Source organism: Episyrphus balteatus, chromosome X (assembly GCF_945859705.1).
Source record: "Episyrphus balteatus chromosome X, idEpiBalt1.1, whole genome shotgun sequence".
Classification (NCBI taxonomy): Eukaryota; Metazoa; Arthropoda; class Insecta; order Diptera; family Syrphidae; genus Episyrphus; species Episyrphus balteatus.
In genome coordinates this window covers 2,690,109-2,708,107 of record NC_079138.1, presented here as the reverse complement: position 1 = coordinate 2,708,107, position 17,999 = coordinate 2,690,109, and the positions used below count along the sequence as shown (strand labels likewise).

Genomic DNA, 17,999 nt, shown 5'->3' with positions numbered 1-17,999 from the left:
TTCAACAAAAGATTTTTTTTTTTTGTTTTATAAAAGATAGTTATATTTCCAACCAGAAAGATCACAGCAAATTTTCTGTGCGACAAGTTGTTCTCCGTAATGCTGAATCCGAACCTTGCTGGCGTCACAACTTTTTTCAGATCTTCCGCATTTGACTCCTCAATGACTGAACCATCCAAGTCTTTAAAAAGTTTTGGTTCAAGGATAAAAGTTTGTAGTGAACAGGACTAGCCGTTTATATTCAAAAATTACAATTGTTTTCAGATTTTCGAAAAAAATCCAAGATCTACCCATAATCTAAAAAAACACATTTTCAAATCTATCGAGTGATACATCAAATGAAAGGCCAATTTCAGCTGTTCATGGCTGGAAACCAAAATTTTCCTGGATATCTGGTTGTTACAAATCAATTTTAAGATTTTTTTGATTTAATTTTCGAAAAAAAAACAAGTCTAAAAAAATGCATTTTAAAAAACTTCCTAAAAAATCCTACATACAACAACTGAACTTAGTGATTTTAACTCAAGTTATGAACAGAAGCCCTTCTCTGAATTTCATTCCGAATGTAAAAAAAATCTAAAGAGATTTGGATCAGAAATAAATGCGAAGGAACCGCATTCGAAACTAATTTTTGTCTACATATCGTCGCTGTTAAAGAAAGCATAACTCAAAAATCTAAATTCTCCAGAAAAACTGTTTTAAATTTCCAAGTTTGTCAATTTTTCATACTATTTTCATAAAATGAAGAAAAAGAATCAGCTGTGTGATAGGATGCAAATCCTTTAAATTTATACAAAGTTTACAAAAAATTAAGAATGTATCAATTGTTTCCAGTAGGTATACTGACAGTAATAGCTTAAAAAACAGGATTTTTGAGTTATGCCGGTTTTCTTTCACAGCAAAGATATCGTCCCCCTTCTGCTATGCTTTGAAAACCGACTTTACCAAGTTCTCAATTTTGAGGGGAACGATACGTGTCTTAATTATGAAAGATTGAACTAAATCAGTGCTAAAAAGCGTTAAAGACAGTCTAAAATTAATTATAATTTAACGGTTAAAATTCATTTGAAAGCAGAATTGTTATTAGACCTTCAATTGTTTCAAGAAAGAAATACAATTAAATCGTTATTATTAGGTTAGGTTTCATAATCAAGGGAACAAATCCCTGAAACCTTGGGAGTGTAGTTACATAAAAACAGTAATTTGTCAAAAACGAGGTTAAGAGAACGAATTGCAGCTAACCGCCTGTCGCGCATCAAACTTAAGGCATCTCAAATTCGATTGGCCTTTTATTCATTGTAGAAAAATGTAGGGATTTCATTTGAAAAAAAATTATACAATTTTTGTGTTTAATTTAAAATGTATTTTATTTTTTTTTTTGTAAATTATTCTTTCTTCTTTTCATAAATGTTTTTTGTTTAACAAATATATTTAAAACAACAAAACAAAATTAAAAAAAAAAAAAAAAACAGAACATATTTTATATGTAAATAATAATATATGAAGTGAAATACAATAATATCAATAAAAAGTATTTTTTACATAAAAGAACTCATATAATCTTTGTGGTAGACATTTTATATGTACCTATACAATCAACTTTTATTTGAAATTATTCGCCGAAAATCATCAGTATAATGCTCATGCTTTGAAATTCAATCGAAATCGAATTCAAATTCTTTTTAATTTTATAAATTGATGCCGATTTTAGATCGAACTTTCTTTTTTATCATGGTATTTGCATTTACTTACTTGTAGTGTTTTTTTAGATACATGTTAACTTCATAAAAATGTGATCGTTTAAGGACTAATTCAATGCGTGTTTTGAACATTATTGAATTTTGAGTACATTGAATGAAAAACGTACATTTTCGGTGTTATTATGTTTCTAACAAACACCACAGATATGTATTTAGAAAAATATCAAATTGTCAAACCGATGCGAAAGTAGACAACAAAATGCACTAATATCTTTATTAAGTTGTAAAAATATCTTTACACGAATCCCGAAAAAATGGAAACAATCACAAAACCTCTTTGTAATAATAATAGTTATAATGATAGCAATAATGATAATTGTAATAATAATAATGATAATAATTTATACTATATGCCTGTAAAGTCCTAAGTGCACGGCACTAGTTCGAAGGAATAGAATAATGGTTATTTGTATGAATTTTTCCATTAGGATGGATTCTGTGAAAGCTCTTTTTTTCGGGATTCATAACAAAAACACGATACAGTCAAGTGCAACCTCCAATAGATTGAACATTTTTACCATTCCGGCAATGAAAATTTAAATTCCAGATAAATTGTGGACCTGAATAGTTTATAAGGAACATATTCAAATTTCAATTCTATTTTGAATAAAAAAATGTAAGCCAATTGACTACAGCATTTAGGAAAGACAATGTCTTTATCACCTGATTATTGTTTGAGAGAAGGCATTTGAGCATTTTTTGTTTTCTCTCATTTAAACGATATTATAAAATGACAATGACTTAGAAATTGCACTCTATGTATAGATGTCGAGGAATATGTTTTCTTTTAGTGTTGTCTAATCAATCACGGTCCTAGACTGTTAAACATCTCTTATCTCTAAGGAGACGTCTCATCAGTTCAATAGCAGGGTCATAGACATTCCAGACAACTGTAAGGTGAACGAGCTCGCCAAGCAACGAACAGCCACTCCTCTATGACCAGAAAGGAACCATAAAGGTAAACCTATCGCTGCAAGCAAACTTATGCTAAAGCAGGACGCTTTAAGGTAAGCAAACCTTACATGAACTCAGAGCAATACTTGTCTTGTTACCAAACAAATAAAGCAATGTATAGACTTGAAACGTTCAATGTGTTTGTTGAATTTTAATTTAGTAGGAAGACACCCAAAACAACTGAGCGTGTTCTCTATTGACTTCTGCATGGACAGCAAAGAGATACACAATTTAAGAAAACTCCATCTAGTGAAAATAGACGTAAAAAGTCTATCCCTATTCATTGGAAGCTTGCCTAGTCTTTTGTGGTATCACAATGGACCTAAAGGGTCTAAGTGAGTCTTTGCCCGATAGCCACTTAAACCTAAACTAGGGCTGTCATTAGGTCAAGGCAAAGAGTCACCACACTTTAACGTGCAGAGTGAGTTTTTTTTTTCAAATACAGTTTATATCTTCTATTTGTGGTCACAGTCAATAACCGTCTACATCTGCTAAATGTTTTAATTATGAAAAAAATGATATATTAAAACCATTTAGGTTTAGTTAAGAAAAAATTGAGTTTAAATTACATTAAAAAATGCGGAACATTAAAGTGAATTGGTTGTGACCACAAATTTGTCTAGAAGTTTGATTCATGCATCTTCGTAAACAAGGAAGAATCAATTCTCTTTAGATACAATTTAGGCGAATATGGATGAGGAAGACATGAGGTCTCAAAAATGCAATAAGTTGTCTTGTTTTTTGTTCATGTAATTTTTATCGAGTTGATTGTATTTTTTTTATTAATGTAATTGGTCAGAAATGCCAAAAAAATAAATGATCGGTTTCTAATCGAAATGACTTAGCTAATTGTCCACATATTTTATTTTCCACAATAAAAGCATATACCGATATTTCGAAGGAACAAATAAACCAAAAAAAAAAAATTAATTTATAAATTATAAATATGCTTCGAACATGTTAAAATGCTATTCCGTAGTTTCCTGGGTCCTCCAAAATTTAATGACTGTCAGTTTTTTTTTTTACAATGACTATATGTAATATAATTATAAGTTATACATATATAAATTAAAAATAAATTTACTTTTTGGTAATAATAGAATAAGAACCCCTCTTATCCAAATTATAGATGAGGCCTTCAGAATAAAAAAAAAAGAATTTTGAATTAAAGTCTATACATAAAACAAAACAAAACAAAACAAAACAAAAAATTAAATTTTATGTAAACGAGAGCACTTTAAAGTTAAAGACAATTGCTGTTCGAGAGAGATTTTTTAATAAAACATTAACTATTTTTTGTATGATGTAAATACACATAGATATTAAATAATATATTTTAATTTTTTTAACAAAAAAAATGTATAATATAAAATAAATTTCAAATTGTAATTTAATTATTTTTTTTTTTAATAATAATAATTTGTTATATCTCATCATACAATTTGCGTGCGCTTTTTTTTTCTAAAATGTTTAAAATCTATTTTCACATTATATTTATTATGTTTCAAGTGTTATTCTTTGAACAATAAAACCAATGAATGATTATTACTGAGCACAAATGAATTTATAAAATTAAAAAAATTAAATTAAATTAAAAACAAAAAAAAAAACAGTTATGACAGAGTAAAGATAGGCGTGAAACAGATTGGGATGATTATAGAAATAAGATTCGAGTTTCCTATGAAACTCTTCAGTTCGTTAAAAAAAAATATAAATAAATAAAAATATTAAAGTAGTTTGGCTCACAAATAGTCTAACCATAGATGGGCTTATGATTCGTCATAAAGTAGCGAAGATGTCTCTCTGCTAATTTAATAATTTACAATTATTGTTTTTCATGAGTTCAACATTCCACAAAAACCATACCAAAGTCAGTTTTTGTCAAATACAGTTCTTTGCATGAACATTTTATTTGCACTTATGCAAAGCATGTTTATGTGTAATTGATGACCCGCTGTCAATTGAACATGGGCTTCATGCAAGCTGGGAAAAGACCACAGGAAGGGTATAAGAACAATGATCTTCAGAAACGGAGCAGACAATTTAGTCAAACTTTTTTTAGGCCTATATTTCACTTTACATTTTAATTTATCAATCTTTGCAACACGAAATTATTAACGAGATTATTTGGTGAATCCTGTGAATGAATATTTATAAAAAAAAAAAGCTAGTTAAAAACCGACTACTGTAAAGGCATCCATTAATAAAATTTCAATGAGATCTGATATGTTTCCCGTTTCCTTGCTGTAAACGGATTAGCCACTTTTATTCATTAATAAGATATGCTTCCGACTATTATATTCATTTAGATCGAGCCCTATTATTGACGCATATTATGTAATAGTACCAGCAGAAGGAAGAAGAAGGAAGAATAAACATAAAATAAAAAAAAAAAAAAACATTTCTTTAGCAAAAAGACTTTACTTACTTCGATGAGAATTAATTTCCTAGTTTGATATAACAAAAAATTGAATAAATAATAAATTATAAGAACATGTGAATCTATCAGTTTGTTTTATGTGTTGTATGTGTGTGAGAGAAAATGAAATATAATTAAATTTGTGCCCTGCATTTAGTATAGAAAGAAAAAGAACATAAAATATATCATAAATTATAATTTATGTAATTTATATATTTATATTAATCTTTGTATTAAAATATCAGTTATTTTAAAAATATCTACACAACAAAAAAAAAATACACATATATATGTATATAAAATATATATATATGTATTATAACTACTGCTCGCTTGGTATTTTTTTTTCTTTTTCTTTAATTATTTTGTACAAAACCACATTACCGTTTTTTCTTATTTGCTTTGGTCATTTTACGTTTTTTTACGATCATGTCGTACAAAGCTTCTAGGCCTTCTTGAAGACCTTCTCCAGTTATTGCACATGCTGGTTGAATATACCAGCCTTTGAATTGTTGTTGATGTGACTGTGAACCAACACTAGAAGTTTTAATTGTTGATGTTTGTTGTTGTTGTTGTTGTTGTTGCTGCTGCTGATTGATTGTTATTGATGTTTGATTATGATGATGGTGGTGTTGGTAGGAAATATCACAATTTGCGGCTTTGGTTGTTGCATTCGCTGTTGTCGATGATGACGACAGCACCGAGGATGTTGATGTTGAGATTTGTTGACTATTTAATTTATGATGTTGTTGTTGCTGTTGTTGTTGTTGCTGCTGCTGATGATGATAATGTTGTTGAGAAGTGGGTGTTATACAAGGTGTTTGGCCTGAATTTGGCGTTGTTGTGATTTGTGTGTTTGTATTATTTGTTGAATTCGATGATGAACTAGAACTTAGTGAGGTTAAATTTAATGTTGGGTAAAGTGGTGAAAGTTCATGTAGACCAAGAAATTTTTCCAATTCTTTGGGGTCTCTGGCTCCGGGAAGGTCTTGTTTATTTGCTAATATCAATACTGGGACACCCTTTGGAATTAAAAATAAAATAAGAAAGAAATATTATTATAATAAAAACTTAACAATATTTATTGCTAAAATAAATTGAAAAGTTTTAAATTTTCCATTTTTTTGAGTCCGTATGGCATTTTTTTTTTCATAATTTCCAAAATTATGCCTTCTAATGAAATCTTAGCAGAAAAATTGCGTTTGAATTTAAAATACAGAATCTTAGCTAGGAATTAGTTAATAAGCAGCTAAAAGTGACTGGAAAATGTTGAATGAGTTATATTTTGAATGCATTTTTGAACACGTTTTCACATTACTTTTATGATTTTGTAGCTACTTGTGATGACGATATCAATCATAAGTAAGTATTAGTTGGGTGAAGTGGCGATCAAATTCTGGTTTTTCCAATGTATCATAAACAAAGCAAAATTTTGATGTATTGCGTTCAAAACTTTTTGTAGAGAATTAAATTTGCTATCAGAATGGAGTTTTTTTTAAATAAAAAAAAACATGTTAAATTGTTTCCTTCTCTGCCATTCTGCTCAAAACATCTCTAAATGGAAAACTCTGTACTTTTTATAAATCTATTATTATTATTATTATTTTTGTGGAAATTACTTGATTATCGGGACATTTTGCTGTACGCATTAGTTCCATTTTAGCCTCTTCCATTCTTTCTACATCAACTGAGTCCACAACAAAAAGAATTCCATCTGTACATCTTGAAAAAATAGAAGAAACTCGATAAGAATCACAAAAAAAAAACAGAATAAATGTATTTCTTTTTTTTTTTAAGCACAAAATATGCATAGAAATTCACCTTGTATAACTACGCCAAAGCGGTCGAAGTTTTTCTTGTCCTCCAACATCCCACACTAAAAAATGAACTCCTTTCGCTTTTCCAACTGTTCCTTGGATCTGTAAATAAAAATCAAACTTGAATTGAAATATTTTTTCACAACCGATTTAAAAACATGTAGCTAAAACTAAGCTGTCCGGACCATTTTTTATTTCCATAATCGGACCAAAAATTAGACCCCGCTGCTTCTACTGCTACTACTTACAAAAGCATTCACTCTCAAACTCCACAGGATAGAGCATCCATGGTATATGAGGAAATGGAAATGTCAATCCACCGGATGGCAGATACTCGAAGGAGCTCAAATTTGAGCTCAGCTCACAGATCGAATTTCTTTTCATTTAGGTTTTTTTCGAGCCACCTAACATTCTAGCTAATATATATGTAAACTGATCAGTTCGTGGAGTTATAGGAGACAATTATCATTCCTTCTAGCTAGTGCCCTGAAATTAGCATTCCAAGGTATGGAATGATTGTTAAAAAAAAACTACGTTTAAGGTATGTCCTGGACTTATCACCAGTTAAAAAAAGATCATATTTCACTGATAAAACTCAGTTCAAGGTTTATCTAAACATATTTAAACGTTAACTGCTAAACTCCACATTTATATTAAAAGTTCTATATTTTTTTTTTTGTACTTGCCTTCTCACAGTTAAATCCAATTGTTGGTACTGTATTCAAATACTGATCAAATTTAAGTCTATATAAAGCTGTTGTTTTTCCTGCTGAATCCAAACCAAGCATGACTACGTGCAAAGTTCCCTGAAACAAAAAAAAAAAAATAGAAAAATTTCGTTATTTCTTTCAGTCATTTTAAAAATAGTTTTTGTTTTACCTGTGTTGGCAACGAGTCCAATAAATTTCCCCCACTTTTGCCCATTGTTGCCCCCATGTTCTAAAAGTGTTTAAGAAAAATTTATGTTCTCTTTGATTCGATTGCTTTTCTTTAGTTTTCTTTTTCTATTCTCTTTAGATTAATTTTTTGTTTTAGTATAAAAGAAAGGCTGGTATATCACAGTACCATTTACGGCAGAATGATCTTGATCTGAAAGGAAAAAAGAAAAAAAAAAAACTATGAAATAGGATGCTTAACCAATGAAGGAATTCAAAAATCAGTATTGAAGGGTCATATTGCATAAGTTTAAATCAACTGTTTGGTGAAGGCGTTATACAATCTGCCAACACCACAACCGATTTCTCAAAACAACTCGATTTTATTGTTTTGCCTTGAAATAAAAGGATTTTTTTTTATTGAAATGATCTTTACAAAATACTCGAACAATGGGAGCAGTGGTCAGTACTACTAAATAAAAAAAAAAACAGCGGCAGTAAGATGGACTGATGCAACAATGCAATATACAGTTGCAGTCTTTGTTTACTTTGTTTAAAGAAAATAGTAGTATTTTATTAATTTCTCGAAAATCACAAGCTATTTTTGCTCTCGCTTTACTGTGTTTTTTTTTTATAAACAATAAGAAGCCTTGCATTTTGAAGATAAAATTAGTACCCAAACCGATTTTTGTTTGACCCACCCTAATGTACATGTTACATCTGTTGGCAGACAAATGAGAATATACGAGAATCAACTATGGACAAAAGACGTAGAAGATGAACGTACGAAATTTAAATGTCTTTTTTTTTTTCAACAAAGTGCTTTGTCGTTTCTGGTCTCTCAGAAATCATAACGCTCATTCACTTGAATACTGTCATAACAATTTGTTTATTAGAAATAAATTCTATTATTTTAATGAACTGTGACGATGAAAATGTTACTATAGATCTTTGGGGAGTCTTCGGTACGAGAATATTTATGCAGAAGGAAAGACGTATGAGAGGATATAAGAGCTCAAACAGGCTTTCCGTGAGAAATGTCTTAAAATTGAACCAGAACTTTTGGTAAAATCTATGAAAAAAAAAGTTTTTCACTTGATTCTTGTCAAAGGTTCCCAAATCAATTATTACCTAGTTTCCGTTTTTCATTGATTTTTATTACCGGTTTAAAACATTTGAATTTCGATAATAAATTAAAATTACACTTGTTATGTTTTTAAAATACACTTTGAACTTTGTTTTTGAAATTAACTTAAATATGAAACGCACTGTATAGGGTAGAGTTGACTAATTTTCCAGTAGCCGGCCACCTTTCAGAAAAATCGTTATAACTAGTGTTTTTTCGTAGTTCAAATTCAAATTTTTGATCTTATGCTGTTCTTTTAAATGTCTTTCCTAAAGTATGATTATTATTCTTGTTAGCCAATCTTCTTCAAAAAAATAACTTTTTGTGCCGTGATCCAATCGGGTAAATTTTTTTTTATAATTTTACTGTCAAAACCTACAACTATCGTAATTAGTGTTTTGTGAAAACAATTTCCGAGTTAATGCTTTCAAATGTTGTTTTTTTTTATTTTATATATACTACACTGCCCAACACACAAACATTTTCCAGACCCTTGTTTGTCATTTCTTACTAAATGGAGGGTGCTGATTCCGAAAACAACATTAGTTTTTTTAAGCAGCTTTTTAAATTATTACTATCTAGTACATGAGAAAGCATACAAATTCATAAAATTTCTTTTTTGTAAATTTTTTTTTTTTTTTGTATTTTTATTTTACTTACTGATCCGAAATACATTACATTCAAAATAATTTTTTCCAGCAAAACTTTAAACGCATGTGATAAGAAAAAATAAAAAAAAATGGACATTACCTCCAAAACGTAAAAAATTAAAATATCTAAAAAATTAGAGCTCCTAGAAAGGAACCAGTGAGATTTTAAGGCTCAGTGAACCCAAATGCATTTGGTTCGATACAAAAATTTCTGGAAAATGTTAACATACAGTTAAAATAAGTATAACTTTAAAATTCGTACGAAATTACCCCTAAAATGTGCTTACATACATTAAGTTTACTATAATTTTTTCTGGAAAATTTGTATAAACGCCCAAAATAAGGAAAAATTAAATATTTCAAAAACTAGAGCTGCTAGAAGAAAGAAACCAATATTATTTATGAGCTTACTGAACCCAAATCCATTCATACAATTTGATATAAGTCTTTCTGGAAAATTTTAAAAAAAGTTGAAAACTATTGGCCAGTGTTATTCTTCAATTAAAATATGTTCTAAATAGGAAAAAAATGTAAATTTTGTTAGTTTTGAGGGGGGCCGTAGAACACAAAAACAAAAGCCTTGAAATTCAAGGGCTTCCTGTATTCGGCCCCCTTTTGTGGATAAAAGTTTAAAAAAATGGGAAAAAAATAAATGCATTTTTGAATCATTTGATGTTGTTAGTTATTCCAAATTCTTAAAAAACAAAAATTTAAATAAAAAACATTCAATTTATTTAAGCTTGACCTAGTAAAATCAGTGGCCGGAGATGGGGACACTAGATGACCGAAAATAGGAAACAAAGGCCGGATTTAGGAAAATTGGACTTTCTTTTTACAAAAACATAAATAAATTTTTTTTTGACAACAATTACCTATAAACTTTTTTTTAAATTTAACCGAAAAAGAAATAAATAAAGTACATTTTACTTAAAGATTTATTCAAAATTGTTGATATTTAACATTTTCATTTATTATGATTTGAAATTATAAAATGAAATGTCAATATGTATTACGGTTTATTAAAAAAAATTATAAAGTATTTCTTTACTTTTTTTAATAAAAGTTTTGAAAAAAAATGTATCTTATTTTTTTTTTTTCAAAGTTCAACATCTAAACAAAAAATTATTTTTTATTCATTTAATAACCCTTACTGTTAAATAGCAAAAATTTAAAGTTCTTATTTACTAAAGCCTTTGAGAAAATTAATTATTTCGATGCAAAAATTCAGTTTTTATCAAAAAAAAAATCCATTGAAATTGAAGTAATTTTTAATTTTTTTCAAAAGTGTGATATATATTACCTTCGGAATTCAATAATATTTATGGCCAACAATTTTTGTAAAATAAATTCATATTTTATTAGAAAAGGTTTGGAAAATTTGGCTGTTTAAAAATGTTTTTTTTAAATATTGTAGGTGTTGCCGTTGTTTTCAAAATATTTTTTTTTGTGTTTGAAGTCAGATTGTGAGAAAATTGCATTTATCGCTTAAACGATTCAAGATTGTTCTTTACTCCCTTATATTTTTTTTCCTTATATTACCTAGAGAATCTTTTGCTATCATTTGTTTTTTGAAATTTAAGCAAAAAAAAAAATTGTTTTGTTCAAAAAAATTTTAATGTTAATTTTAAAAAACAATAGGGCAACATCGGCAATTTTTAATCTATAGACTTTTAAGTATTTTTAATTACCTACGTTTGAAAAATCAGAGCTGTTCGGCCGGGTTCCCTAATAATTTGCTTTAGTTACTCTACTAATAGGTATTATATTGTTAAAAAATAATAAAAACAATCCGCACCAAACAAAAATCTTTATCAATTTCAATAGCAAAGGGAAAGCAACATTATCCCAAACAATCATAATTGACTGATTGAACTTCCGATTCTTAATTGTGAGTGGTCGCTCCGCTATGCTACCCACATCCACCACAATACTCTGTGTGCTATGTGCTTCAGTTAGCAGTATTTGGTTCACAGAATTTTTTTTTTTTTGTTCATTAAGTTATTTAATTAATACAAAAAAAGGGATTTATATTTTAGTTTGGTAAGCAAGCAAAGAATTTCGGTTTTCAGTGCCTGAAGTATGTATGAAAAAAAAGCCTTAAAAGGATGACTAGAAGATGTTTTTTTTAAATCTTAAATTAAAAAATGTTACGTATAGTTCTGATAGCTTTTGTCTTGTTGATCTCTAGCTCATAATAAAAAGAAACTTGTTTAAGTGTTTGGAAAGTTCCTTTTACCCAAAACAGGAACAAAAAAAAAAAAACATCAACAAAATCAAATTGCAGAAAAAACCTCATAAAACTTACTCTATTTACTTTTTTTTATTTATTCTTTTACAAAAAAAAAAAAAAAAACAAAAACAACAAAAAAGGAAAACAAAAAAAAAAAAAAACAATAAAGTCAATTGTGTGTACCTCATCCCAGAAACATTTTTACTGACGTTATCCACCCTTCAACCCCGCTTTTCTGCTGCACATCTCCCATCTTCAATTGTTTTCCAATTGGATCTTTTGCAAGATGCAATTCCAATGGGAAAATATCGGTATTTTCACTCTACCAAAACAGATTCATTAATCTTATCTTTTTTTTTTTGTTATTAAAAGAAAACTTATTTGATTTATGTAAAAGAAAAAGAAAGAAAAAAAAAAAGTAAGAAAAGTTTACAAACAAATATATCACACTTACCTTGTCACTAAGCCAAACAAACGGTACATTACATTTATCTTTTTTATGCTAAATCGTTGGATTTTCTTTTTTAGAAATTCACAAAAGAAGAACATTGAAGAACAACAAAACAACACTTCTTCTCATAGTCATACATTTTTTTTTATTTTGTTGTTGGTTATATTTTTTATTTCTAAATTTCAGCACAGTCAGCGAAAATTGTATGACATTGTTGGTGTTTAATAATGGTTGAAAATTGGAAAAAGAGGAAGGATACACCAAAACAACAGTTATAAAAATATATACACTACTTGTAATTAGAGGAGCAAATTTTTTTTTTTTTTATTTATTTGGTGGTTTGTGTTGGAGGAAAGAAATAAGTGAACATTAATTAAACATTTGAGCTTGCAGATGAGATTTAATTTGGTTTATTTTATGCAGACATAAAAAATAAACAAAGAAATACAGTTGAAATCTATAGTTTGGAAAAGATTTTTTTTGCAGATTTTTCTTGTATTTTTTCTTTTTTTTTGCCTTTTTGAAATCAAAATATATAAGCGCTTGGAGAAAAAACGAGCAGCGCCGTCTCGCCTCTTCGCGTTTATCAACTTCAACCGTTCAACTGTGAACTGTAGAGCAAGTGACAAGTGAGAAGGAATGATAACAATTAGAAATAGTTTAGATAAAGATTGGTAACTTGTGCTGTCAGATGGTGTTTACACTGGATTCAGTCATTCGACTCATTTTATTGGGCGCATTCAAAGCTGAAACACAATCACGCTTTGCCGTCGATTTTGACAACTGCCAAAAGTTCAACTATAGGAAATCTGTGTATCCTCACACAATGAAAGCTGAAACACAATCACGCTTTGCCGTCGATTTTGACAACTGCGAAAAGTTCAACTATAGGAAATCTGTGTATCCTCACACAATTACGCTTTTCTTACGTACGCTTTTTTTGACAAACGTATGGAAACGTAAGAAAGCGAGCAAAAGTTCAACCAGACTGAACTTTTGCTCGCTTTCTGACATTTAACAGACATAGTTACAGTCACCCACATTATTATTGCGCCAAATGTGAATAAAAAAAAAATAAATTATTGCAATACTATGTGTGTTTTTTAATTTCTCTGTATAGTTTTTGCACAAAAAAACGACATCGAGATATTTTAAATCAAAACAATTTACGTATTAAAAACAAAAAAAAAATAATGATGTTTTAGACTGAGTTTTATTGTTAAAAACAATATATTTTGATTGGTTTTGTTTTTATAACTATAGGATTAAAGAATAAACAAATTTCTATGCATTTTTTAAACATATTAATATCCTTTTTCATTTTTCCACAATTAAATCAAGATAAAGACTTGGCCCAATAATTTTGTGAGTGACTGTGTTTTTTTTATTTGACAGCAGATTTTATGTTGCAATCAGCTGTTCAAAGTCAAAGTGACAGAAGCGCGCTTTGAGGATTTCTCAACGTAACGCAACGAAGCGACGCCCTGAAGCGTGATTGTGTTTCAGCTTTGACGCTTTTCTTACGTACGCTTTTTTTGACAAACGTAAGGAAACGTAACAAAGCGAGCAAAAGTTCAACCAGACTGAACTTTTGCTCGCTTTCTGACATTTAACAGACATAGTTACAGTCACCCACATTATTATTGCGCCAAATGTGAATAAAAAAAAAATAAATTATTGCAATACTATGTGTGTTTTTTAATTTCTCTATATAGTTTTTGCACAAAAAAACCACATCGAGATATTTTATATCAAAACAATTTTCGTATTAAAAACAAAAAAAATTAATGATGTTTTAGACTGAGTTTTATTGTTAAAAACAATATATTTTGATTGGTTTTGTTTTTATAACTATAGGATTAAAGAATAAACAAATTTCTATGCATTTTTTAAACATATTAATATCCTTTTTCATTTTTCCATAATTAAATCAAGATAGAGACTTGGCCCAATAATTTTGTGAGTGACTGTGTTTTTTTTTATTTGACAGCAGATTTTATGTTGCAATCAGCTGTTCAAAGTCAAAGTGACAGAAGCGCGCTTTGAGGATTTCTCAACGTAACGCAACGAAGCGACGCCCTAAAGCGTGATTGTGTTTCAGCTTTCACAAAAGTAGTGACTACGTAGGCGAGTTTCAACTAGCTTTTGGAATGCGAATTTGCACTACAAAGCTAGGTGACAGATGCAATAAAAAAAAATGTGTTTTGAGTGGTTTAAATCATGGTATAAAAAGACAAGATATGATCATTAGAGCCGCCATCTTACAAAATGGGGTAATAAGGTTTTGACGTTTGGCATTTGGCAAAGTCAAAAGCAACAACAATTTCCAAGACAAATTTGTTTACAACAACAATTTCAATGGGCTGGGCTGTCAAAACCTTAAGTAGCCATAAGTTTTGACAGTTCTCGATACTGAGTTTTTTCTAATGATCATACCTTCTCTTTTTATACCATGGGTTTAAATAGCTTTTTTTCTTTGAAATTCCTCAATTTCCTGATTTATATTCACACACTGCACAATTTTTTTTATTTTATATGCTTTTTTCATCAATTCCACCAAATTTAAAATTCAAATGGAATTTGTTTCGATCAAACAGCTGACTGAGAAATGTCAGCTAAAGGCTTAATTTTTCAGGCCGAAAAACTATACAAAAATGTGTTTGAAAATTTTCACTTTTGTACTTTTTCACTTTTTGAGCCAATGTAGTTAAGCCTGGTACGCTGCTCGCGCTAAATTTTAGAACTCAGTACCAGGCTTTAACTAATAAAATAGTTATATGTGACTATTTAAATAGTCAATAGTGACTTTTTAAAATAGTCATCCCGGTTTTAACTATTAAAAATAGTAATTTTTTTTCGCTGTGTATAGTTTGTCGATGTTTTTGCCATCGACAATCTATACCAAGACGTCTTCAAGCAAACAAGTCCGACCTCGGTCCGAATCCGCTCCGCCTCAAGTGGAGCTGAGTCCGACTTTGGCTCAGAAAGAGGTCCGAAGGCGGCTCAAATTAGTATGGAAATTATAATCACCGCGGAGCCGACTTTATATGTATTGGTTTTTTCACCACGATTTCTCCCTCGACTTTGTGTTCATACACAAAAAGTTGCTAGTGTGTGAGTGCAACCCCGTTTTTCTCGGTCGGAGTGTCTATTCTGAACTCCGTTTTCTTGCTTGAAGGGACTGGAAACTGATCGGTCAAATGACGTTTTCCTACAAGCTGCGAGGTGTGGTGAATGTCGTGAACCTATCGTTGTGTGCGTGTTCGATGTGTGGTGAATGTCGTGAATCTATAAATGTTTGCGTGTTAACGTCATTTACCAACGTGGTGGCTTTAACATATTTTCACAGACAAAGTGCAAGTAAAACTAGATATCAGTAGACATACATACAGTGAATTTGCAAATAAGAAGACAATCACACACAATTTCCACCGTAAAGGGCCCGACCCATAGAATCCGTTGCGAAGAAGTTTTTTACTGACAGCTCGATAAAATACACACGTTCTTATGAGAACCGACCCATAAAACGCATCCGTCCGATCCGTCCCTTATGGATCGCTTCCCATAAGAACGTGTGCATTTTATCGAGCTGTAAGTCAAAAACTTCGACGCAACGGATTCTATGGGTCGGGCCCTTAAATTATATCTCGAGTATTCAATTCGTTAGGTATATATGCATATTTTCGATTCGATTCAGCTCCCCGAGTCGGATCGGATCGACAAATCCGGATTCAATTCGATTCAGGTATATATAGACCTAAATCCTGATTCAATTCGGATACAAATCGCCATACAAACGGGGTAACTGTACACAAAAGAGTTTTGGGGGGAAAGACGTACGAAACTTTCCAGTCTTTGTATTTTTTGTTTATGGAGTCAGGGCACCTAGCGGACAGCGCCAGAAACCTCAAAGTGATTTACATTGTATATATATTCTTATAGTACTCTCATAAAGTAGAATTTTCTGTTTTGCGTCGCCACCGCTGGGATCGCTAGTTTATTTTATGTTTGAACCTTATGCAGAAAATTGAAGTGCAGACCTACCAAAAGATGTCGCTAAAGTATTTTCATGGATTGATAGTACTATAGAAATATATATACAATGGATATACATTTTGATGATTTGACGTTCGATTTTATATGAACGGATATCAATATTATTATCCAATGGTAATATTTCGGCTCCTTTAAGCAATTCTTATTCAGGTCCCATCCTTGTCTATGTGGTCTTAAGCAGATTAGTTCTTTCTTGCTGGCGTTGGTTTTCATTTCGCATTACAGGTAGAGGTTCCAAAGATTAGTGATGTGCTCCTGCACTCTGCAGGCTACAAAATTTTCGATTTTGATTTTTTTTGCATATTTGGAGTTAGGACATTGTCTCTGATTTATTCTCATTTATTTTTTTAAGCCTAGGTCTTCAAATAAGCCAGAAAATTCCAAACACTTTTTGAATTTTTTTCATTTCTATATGCAAATTGCAGTAAGCAAATTTAGTTTTTACCTCTATAACTCGGAAGAATGAAATAAATAAAATGTATTTCGTTCTTATTCACAATGTTTCTCAACCACTTCAATTGATGTGAAAGTTTACAGAACTCTCGCCGAAGTATTTCGGACGATTTGTTGTAAATCTCGGATCAATAAAAAAAATTCCATACCAACCTCATTCTTAATGTAGGGTAGAAGGGGGAGCATTTGCCAGTGGGGTGCCTTTGCCAGTCCAGGTTTTTTTCCAAACAAACAGAATATTAAATACCAAAAAATCATTTTCTGTTGCACAATTATGATTGAAAACTTTCCACAAAGTTTGACAGCTTTTGGCTGGACACGAAATAAATAAGACGCTTTTGTTTTTTTTTTTAGTTTTTTAATTTTGAAAACCAAAATGTGAAGGTACATAATCGTCATAAATTTTTAATATTTGTCTTGTTAAATTACTTTTTCATACAAATAACTTTTGAAAATTATGTGTACTATGCTGTGTAAAAGTGATTTTTTTTACTGTTTAACTTATAAAAAAGTTATAAGTAAATTTTTGAAAGATTAGCTTGTGGGGTGCATTTGCCATTTGTTTTTGGGTAGGTTTTGCTCTGGCAAATGCACCCCATGGGGTACATTTGCAAGAAGCAAGCTTCCTCAAAAGAGGATGGCAGAATCCTTAAAAATCAATCCCTTCTTCGTACTTTCAGCTAAAAAGAAGTTTTGTTTAACCAAAATCGGTTTTATTTGTATTAACTTTTATATTTAGGTAACTGGCAATCCCTCCCCACCCCCGTGGCAAAGCCTCCCACCTGGGGAGGCTTTGCCACATCACTTTTCGTTTTTTTGAATAAATTATTAAAAATATAAATAATTAATATATCAAGATGAAAAAAATATTTAAGTGAAGATAATAAAGTCAATAATAATATCAGATATAAAAAAATTAAAAGAAACGTAAAAACTTTGCGTTAAATCAATTTTCCTAAATCCTGGCAAATCCTCCCCCTTCTACCCTACTTAGCTAAATTTCGGATTTAGGGTAGGTGGAAACATAGTCGGCCCTAGCGAGGTAATCCGTCGGAGCGAATTTCATCCGAATCGGACAAAATCCGAATTCCATTCGTATCGGAAATTTTCTACGATTTCCGAAAAAACAATCAATGGAATCCGTTCGTAATGGATAATTTCCGACACGAATGGAATTCGTGATGAGGGCGAATATCATAAAAGGACAG

At 30.3% G+C, this 17,999-nt stretch overlaps 1 protein-coding gene across 1 annotated transcript; it reads right to left on the bottom strand.

The window, feature by feature from the left end:
• Positions 1-4,143: 4,143 nt before the first annotated feature.
• LOC129920568 (ADP-ribosylation factor-like protein 4A) lies at positions 4,144-12,903 on the bottom strand. The gene is made up of 6 exons (XM_056001916.1): positions 12,286-12,903; positions 7,830-8,039; positions 7,637-7,756; positions 6,955-7,052; positions 6,753-6,855; positions 4,144-6,155 (listed from the first exon to the last, which is right to left on the bottom strand). The coding sequence occupies exons 2-6, from the start codon at positions 7,884-7,886 to the stop codon at positions 5,514-5,516; spliced, it is 1,020 nt and encodes a 339-aa protein (XP_055857891.1). The 5' UTR covers positions 7,887-8,039; positions 12,286-12,903; the 3' UTR covers positions 4,144-5,513.
• Positions 12,904-17,999: the final 5,096 nt, after the last annotated feature.

What these genes read in the sequence shown, in the direction of transcription:
- LOC129920568 (XM_056001916.1), bottom strand. Translation starts at nt 7,886, where the DNA reads ATGGGGGCAACAATGGGCAAAAGTGGGGGAAATTTATTGGACTCGTTG. An exon ending in TTGGATTTAACTGTGAGAAG is followed by an intron (nt 7,053 to 7,636) that starts GCAAGTACAAAA and finishes TTTTATTTACAG; the next exon opens with ATCCAAGGAACAGTTGGAAA. An exon ending in CTTTGGCGTAGTTATACAAG is followed by an intron (nt 6,856 to 6,954) that starts GTGAATTTCTAT and finishes TATTTTTTCAAG; the next exon opens with ATGTACAGATGGAATTCTTT.